Source organism: Stegastes partitus, unplaced genomic scaffold, assembly GCF_000690725.1.
Source record: "Stegastes partitus isolate 25-593 unplaced genomic scaffold, Stegastes_partitus-1.0.2 Scaffold167, whole genome shotgun sequence".
Lineage (NCBI taxonomy): Eukaryota > Metazoa > Chordata > Actinopteri > Pomacentridae > Stegastes > Stegastes partitus.
Genome location: NW_007577898.1, coordinates 170,603 through 178,885, shown reverse-complemented (window position 1 = coordinate 178,885; position 8,283 = coordinate 170,603). Strand labels below are relative to the sequence as shown.

The window sequence follows — 8,283 nt, the reverse complement described above, 5'->3', positions numbered from 1 at the left end:
ACAGTCCAACTACACTAAGGGCTTAATGGATAAGAGATGCGTGACAGAATTTTGAAACACAATAAGTGTCCTTGTTGTTGCTGCCAGACTGGAGTGAAATTTGAAAGACAAAAATTGTCAGTTTCCCTTCGCCTAATCAAAATGTTAAAGTACAGAGTGAATAACAGGCTTACCAGTGAGTCAGTAAACACTGATGTTATTGAACCTGTTTTATAAAATTCTTAACTGCAACTCTATCAAATTTAGTGCAGCCGAAATGAAGCAAACCACTGAACTATCCCTTTAAATGAGAGGGTTTTCATCATGTGTCAGGCTTATGGTGGTGGAACGTATATATAAAGACAATGACAAGTTCATAAAGACTAGTGTGTATGGAAAAGTGGGCGCAACAAAAGAAAAAGGTGGCGCTGCATTCAAAGCTTAAAAACAAAAATTTTGCACTCTACCTCACAACTGAGAAGCCACTACTGAGTCAGCTGCGACCAACAGTAGTGAAATCTTCGGCTGAACTGCAGGCTGTGTTAACACAAAGCAGAAAGGAGACAATGATGGGAACAAACTAAAAACTGAAGTTGTAAATTATCTCTAGCATGTGAGACGTCCTTTTTCACCCCAGAGTTTGTAACATTTAGGGGCAGTTAGAAAATTTTGCACGTTGATTCCAAGTTTTTCAAATTTTTTGAAAAATGAATAATCAAAAAAATTCTGCTTCAGCTTTTTCTTTTTTTTTTTTTATGATTTTTGGCATTTTAGCTCTTCTACTGCACAAAACACATGTGAGTTCCTTTTACTTCTAGCCATGTTTGAGCTGTTTTCATAGACTTCATGTTGCAGTGAAAAATGAGCCCAAGGCAAGTAAAAATGTAACAGGAACAAAAAACAGGAACTGCTTTAAATGGTTAAGCAGCACCTAATTCTGCTTAACAAAAGGCAGACGTTAAGGACGAAATAAATTCATGAGGGAAATATCTGATTTTTAAAAAACAAAATTATAATATGAGGCCTGCTGTCGCTCTTAAAATGCATCTGAAGTTCTCTGCCTTAAAAGAAGCTTTGAAGAACTCTTTCAGAACTAGATTAAAGGTAGAGGGCATCCTAAATTGGATATATTGTCCTAATACCCTCAGCAGCATTAGTATAATAAAATTGCAATTGCTTTATCAATTTTAATCCAGTCTTTAAATATCTAATGACGAAGGTTCAGTGATTCAAACCCACATGATTTCACATGAAGCTGTTTAGTGAGTGGTCATTACTTTGCATTCGTCACAAAAAAACGTTTTCCCGTTTCCAATCAGTTTTACACTGATTCTTAACCGTCGGCTGGTGAGCTCCCACACGGAGCAGCAGCAGGTGTGTTTACTCTCCTCCCTCCCTGGATCATACTGACTCATCGTTTGCACAAATCTCTAACACATGCTGACGAACACGCAAGTATTTCAGGGACAGATGCGCTGTTCGATACAAACGTTTGCCTGCAAAAAGGGAGAATTGGTGCACCGAGAGGCCTCTTGTCTTTTACAGACAGACAGATAGGTAGATGTGGCCCCTTTTGCAAACGTGGGCCGTCCCCTGTGTGGGCCCCTGAGTCATGACGAGTGATGTGGCGTCCCCTGGTGGGAAAACGTAAATGCCTCTTTGTTGGCAGCTGAAGCTGAGCAGCTGACAGCAGACAGCTATATTTACACAGTCATACCTTCACCATAATGTGACCTTAAGCAATAAATTTCAGTCAAGATATTTTTAATTTTGATCTTTGCACATCAAAAATGTTACCGTAGAAGCTTTACAACGACAAAATATTCACATTTGACTATCAAAATATAGAATTTCCAGGCGCTGCAGAGAGCCCCGTTGTGTGAAATGTTGCTACACAGACTATAAATAACCCCTAAAAGCAGCATTTAGCAATTTTTTAAAGCGATTTTAAAGTTAACACACTGTTTGGTTTCATGGAGGAGGATTCTTCACCTCCATGACTGAAACAGCTCAAGATCAGTTCGTGTGGAAATATTTATTTTAAAATTCTTCACATCTTCACAAATTAGTAAAATGCACACACTGCACCAGTTCATTCCACCGCTTTCCTCTTGAATTGCTCGCACGCAGATCGTAAGACAGCCTCCAAAGTGAAAGCTAATCGTGACGAAATAAAATGTGAAAAACGGCGATATAAAGTGTCAATAATTCGTCCTGTAAAATCTAAATAAGAGCCAGAAAATGGATTGCTTGGCACTAAAGTTTTTCCCAGGATCTATGGGATGGTTGTTTTTTTTTTTGGCAACTGTATACTCATTCACAGACAAATATTTCCAACAAACAGAAAGATAGTGATTATGGCAAAGGCCCACGTACATACAACTTTCAGATATCAACAGTCCAAACAGTCTTTTGCTTGCACTTGTATCAACTTGGCAGCATGCATGGCATTTATAAAAAAAACACCAAAATAGCTCAAGAATAGAAATTGCACATTCGTCAGTTGGGGCTCAATCTGTGAACTGTCAGAGCTGTCCTTGTGGGAGTGCGTTTCTGTGGGAGCGTTATCGAGGGCTGTTCAGTCCGTCGCCATTAAGCCGGTAAATGCCGCTTCAGGACGTCCCTGGCGTTGCCGGGCAACGTCTCGGGAAAGTTCACGTCAAACTCCACCACCAGGTCTCCTCTCTGCTCGGGGTTTTTGGGGAAGGGGAGGCCCTGCCCGGCGACAGTTTTTCTCATGCCGGGCTTGATGACGTCCGTGATCTTCATGTTGCACGTCTTCCCGTCTATCGTCGACACGGTAACCGAGCATCCGCACAGCGACTGCAGAAACGAGAATATGGGTGTAAGTGAGGATCAGCAGGAGAACAGCAACCCACACATGAGCCGCTGCAGGCAAAAATAACACGCAGATCTGCTCACTGGCTGAGATTAACGCCAAAATTCTATATATTCCCATCTCTATACTGCACATAGTGTAATCAAACCTTGATATGTTTTGACATTTCTGTAAAATAACAATTTAAATGACCTTTTTTTAATTACAGCTTTCTGAGAATCTACAACAAGCAAGACACCTTTTATGTCAAAGTCTACCAACTATCATGAGGCTTGTTGGGAACATAATTAAACAGATTAATACTACTAACAATATATTGGTCTATATTGTTTCTTCTCATATATAACCACATTATGTCATGAAACACTTTAATATAACTGTTTTTAAAGAATTATAGCAAAGACCTGCACTGAGCTGGACAGAGCTGCAGCGATTAATCAACTAATCGATTACTTGTCAGCCATTAAATTAAACTGCCAGCTATTTGGCTAATCGATTAATCAGTCTGAGAGAAGAAGAACGTGTAAATTCTCAGATTCCAGCTCATTAAATATCAATATTTTCTGGTTTCTTTCCTCCACAGTGATATTAAACTGAATATCTTTGGGCTGTTGACAAAACATCTTGTGCTCATTTTTTTCACCATTTTGTGACATTTCATGGACGAAACAAATGATTGACTAATAAAAAAAGGATAAACAGATTAATGAGCAGTGTAAAGAATGGTTAGTTGCAGGAGATTCTGTTTCTAAATGACTTCAGACTCAGTTTGACTTCTCAGAACCGCAATTTGCGTTGCTGCAACTTAGACACTGATGCCATATAGGGATCGCCAACTCTGGTCCTCGTGAGCTACTGTCCTGCAGGTTTTAGATGTTTCTGTGCTGCAAATATCAAATTAATAGATCATTAACAGACTTGTGTGGAACTTGACAACAAGCTGTTGGAGATCCATTCATGTGAGTCAGGTGTGTTGCAGTACGGAAACGTCTAAAACCTGCAGGACAGTAGCTCACGAGGACCAGAGTTGGAGATCTCTGTGCTCGAGGCTCCCATTAGCCTAGAAGTGATGCACTGACATCTGCCTTCTGAAGACATGCAGTTATTCAGATATAAATACCAAAAAGCTGGTGCAACTAGACAGTAAAAGTCCAAACAATCGAGTTAACATTGATTTGTAGTATTTCAATTTGCAGACCTATGGAGGAGTTGATTATTCAGCTATTTTGACAGAATAAAACTAACTCAAAGTGCACAAAAAAAAAGCTTTTCCAGAGCTTTTACCTGCTTTAAACCACATTAGTTGTCTTCATTAGTGGATGGAGTTTGATTATTTGTCTTCACATGACAACAGGTGGTCATAATTTCTCAGTCTGATCGTCCTCTATCTGTTTTCGTGTTGCTCTGGTTGGAAAAGCTACAAAAAAAAAACCCTCCAGGACGAGCCTCTCATGCTGATACATTACAACTCCATTTGACTACAGAAATATCTCGTTGTGATTGGACTGGAAAGCCATTAAAAGGTCGCTTCGAATATTTTTGATTCCTCGGCATGAATCACGTCTTGCAGAGCTGATCTGCATATAGTGGTCAGATACTCAGAGATGAGATGTATCAGCGAGCAGAGTGGGAGGAACCATATAAGTACATCTTGCACCGTGTGATCGTGGGCGACTGTCGCCTCTCTGGCCTCCCTGCGATACAGCTCCTATTTCTCAATGTTGATGATCCAGATTGCATAAGGGCGCAGCCAAAGTGAGTGTGTAGCTCGGTATACTATGCTCATTCAGCCTCCCGTACTTTCCAGGGAAGCAGCGTTTGAGGCCGAGTACCTACGGTTTATTGATTGTGACCGAGCTTTTCAGAGTTTCGGCTTTAAAGCAGCACTCTGGGCTAAATGTGAACTCGTTCGGAAACTGCCCTGTGTGTGACTAATCCATCTATCAGACTCTATTAATACCGCCAGTCAAAGTGGGTGCTGCTGGAATAGGAAACCGGCTCACCTGTCGTAGGCTAACGCGAACAGGATACACAATGTTGGATCCTTCCCGCCTAAAGTGGGGGTGCGGTTTGTCCTTGATGACGAAAACAATGTCGGCAGGAATGGTGTTCAGCGACTCGTCCCCCTCCCGAGGAAACGTGATCTTGGTTCCCTCCTTCCAGCCCCGCTTGATCTCGATGGTGAGGATCTTATCTTCGTTTCGCATGGTCCTGCCGTCGGGATTCAAGCGTTTGCGGGAGATTTTCATCCTCTTGGTGCAGCCGTGGAAGACCTCCTCCAGGGAGACCCTCAGTTCGTGGATGATGGCCGGGTCCTGCTTCCGGCGCTGCTGCCCTCCAAGGCCCACGTGTCCGTCCCGGGGGAAGCCGTTCAGGTTGAAGCTGGTGAAGGAGCCGAAGGGGTCGTTGCCGTCCACCTCCATGTCCTCGTCGTCCCGCCCGTTCGCTTTGCGCCCGAAGAACATCTCGAAGGGGTTGGAGCCTCCGAAGAAGGTGGCGAAGGTGGCGTGAGGATCCCCGTGGAAGGTGTAGGTGAAGGTGCTGCCCTGTCCGTCGGCGGTGGGTCCGCTTCCTCCTTTCAGACCTGATGGGCAACAGAAATGATTAACCAGTCATCGTAACACCAGCCTTTATGCTGCAAGTGATAGCTTTCTTTAATTCGAGGTTTTTAGCTGTAACTTTTCAGACCAATTTACTGTTTACATTTTCCCAGATTTTGTAAATTACAAGTGATCTATTTTTACTTCCTCATATTAATCATGATTCACAAACACAACCTGGATTGAAAATGACAACAATGGCAACATGCTACTAGGTACTATCATAAAAATTAGTTTTACTTTTCAACTGTTTTTTTTCTTCTTCTATTTTTAAACAATAAACAGTTATTTTGCATTTTCCCTTTTTAACAAAAAAAGTACAAGTGATCTGTTTCCCCTTTCTAATATTAAACATGACTCACATACACACCATCTGGATTGAAAACTACAATCATGTCCACAGATGACAAAGTACACTGTCATTTAAAATGTTTCCTGTTTAGTTAGATTACAGAGGATCTTTTTCCCCCCAGCTTATCTTAAACATGGTTCACAGTCACACTATCTGGAATAAAGATCACAACAATATCCACACATGACTCAGTAAACTGTTAAAAAATAAAAGCTTTGAACATTTTTCAGCTGTAGTGTTTTGAACAATTTCCTGTATTTTGCTATTTTTTTTTACTGTTTTGTTAAATTACATGTGACCTATTTTTCCTGCTTTGTCATAAACATGGTTCACATAAACACTCTCTGGGTTAAAAAAAAAGTCTAACAATATCCACACAACTCAGTACACTGTTAAAAATTAAATGTACTATTATTTTACATTTTCCCACATTTGATCAATTACATGAGATTATCCATTTTCCCTTCCTCATAATAAATATGCTTCACATACACACTATTCAGATTGAATAATACAACAAATGTCCCCACATGACGGTTATTTTACAGACTTTTTTACTGTTTTGTTAAATTACAAGTGATCCACTTTGTTTTTCATAACAAATATGGTTCTTAAGATGACTGTGTCCACACAGTACACTGTGAAAAATGAAGGTTTTTAACAGTATTTTAAAAAACATTTACCATCATTTTACATTTTTAATTCTTATTCCTGATAATGCCTCCCAAAATCACAAAAGAAAATACAAATTCACCATAAAAAAAGAAAACAGGGCAAATGGATGAAACCTTTCCTCTCCTTATACCAAGAACAGCCCAAAAATCTGTTCTTTTATTAAAGTAATTTCTTCTTCTACAACTTATACAGTTCTACTGTATATAAACCAGTATTACATATATATATATTTGGCAATATTTGAAAGACAACTGATGTATATTGATTGGATTGATGTTTTTTTTGACAAAAGGGATGCATGATCCAGTTCTTTAGAAAGGCTTCAGGCCTGATCTGACCACGACGAGCCATGAAGTGACCAATCCACAAAAAAACTCAGCAAAAATATCCAATACAAGTTGGTTCCAGCTTTTCAAAAGTGTGAATCTGACACTTTCCCTCGTCCTAACATTGCTGTGAAGTGAACGTTCAGGCTTTTCAGTGTTAACATAATATGCTATCTTGGGTACAAGAGAATATTGTGGTGGCGCTTTTTGTTTTCTGATGTGTTACAGTCCAAACACTGAGCTGATTAAAAACAAATGTTAGCTGCAGCTCTACAATTCAATGCCATTATAAAAAGGTCTTATAAAATATCTACAGTCACGACTGCTCAGCTTTTAGCACCACATCAATCTGTGGCATCACACAAAAGTGAGCTCTATAGTAGCTACACAGATGTTGCTTTTGGAACAAAGACAGCAAACAAATTCTTTAGAGAGATATTCTTGGAGGATTTCACAGTAGATCAAATTTTCATTCAGACAAGAAGTTTGTCCACCAGCACAATATTAAAAAATGCATGATATCACGAATAAAACACAAAGTTAGATTGTCTGGAGTCTTAAAGGAGCCTCGTGATACTTATCTCCAGTTCATGTTTTCATTTTGGGCTTCTTCTTGGTGTCAGAAGAGGAAAAGTTGGATCCATTCGTCCATAATTGACGATATGGATTAAATTTGTTGGCTTTTTTGAAAAAGACAAAACGCAGCTTGAGCTTGAATTTTTGAGGTTTGTACACAACATTTAGAGATATTTTTTGAAATACCACATGAGATCAAATCCTCACTCAGATTGTGTCTGATATTTAAATATCTCTGACAATATGTATAAGACTCAAGAATTTCTTTCTAAGGACTGAAGTTGCATCTTGTAATTAAAAAAAGCTCAGACTTTTTATCCATTTAGTCATTTATAGACAAATGGATCCATCTTTCCTCTCTGAGAAGAAGACTGAAATGACATCATCAATCAGGAAATAAGTATCATATGGCTCCTTTTGATGCTCATTCAAGTCGTGCAGCAACCAGAGAATCTCACTGTTTGTTTTTATAACCCTGCTGTCAGACAAACCTGCTGTCTGAGGGACAGTCTGATCTGTATGTCTGGAAATGTTGTGTACAAGAGTCAAACCAGGGACTAAAGATGGCTTTTATTTTGAAAAAACTCTAAGGAATTTGATCCATTTTGTCAATTTGTCAATTATAGTTTAAAAAAATGAATTTACAAATATTTGCTGTCATTTTCACTGTTTTTTTTTCCCTTGCTGTTTTTGAATATTAGAGTGTTTCACGTTTTGGTTTTTTTTTACATATTTTTTCTGTCATTCTTGCTGCCAGATTTTCATGTATTTATTGTTCTTTAAATTATTTGAACATTACAGTAGTTTGTTGTTTTTTTGTTTTGTTTGCTTGTTTGTTTTTAGTTGTTTTTTTTTTTACATCCTTGCTGCTAGATTTTTTTATTTTTTTACATTAATTACAGCACTCCATAATTTTAACATTTTTTTTCTGATATC

At 39.0% G+C, this 8,283-nt stretch overlaps 1 protein-coding gene across 1 annotated transcript in view; it reads right to left on the bottom strand.

The window, feature by feature from the left end:
* Nucleotides 1-1,726: 1,726 nt before the first annotated feature.
* The window catches only part of dnajb4 (DnaJ heat shock protein family (Hsp40) member B4), a 7,874-nt gene continuing 1,317 nt past the window's right edge, over nucleotides 1,727-8,283 (bottom strand). Inside the window, exons 2-3 of the mRNA XM_008279653.1 lie at nucleotides 4,822-5,402; nucleotides 1,727-2,802 (exon numbers count right to left, since the gene is read on the bottom strand). Coding sequence (XP_008277875.1) covers nucleotides 2,572-2,802; nucleotides 4,822-5,402 — 812 coding nt within the window. The 3' untranslated portion in view covers nucleotides 1,727-2,571. The remainder of the gene's footprint in view (nucleotides 2,803-4,821; nucleotides 5,403-8,283) is intronic.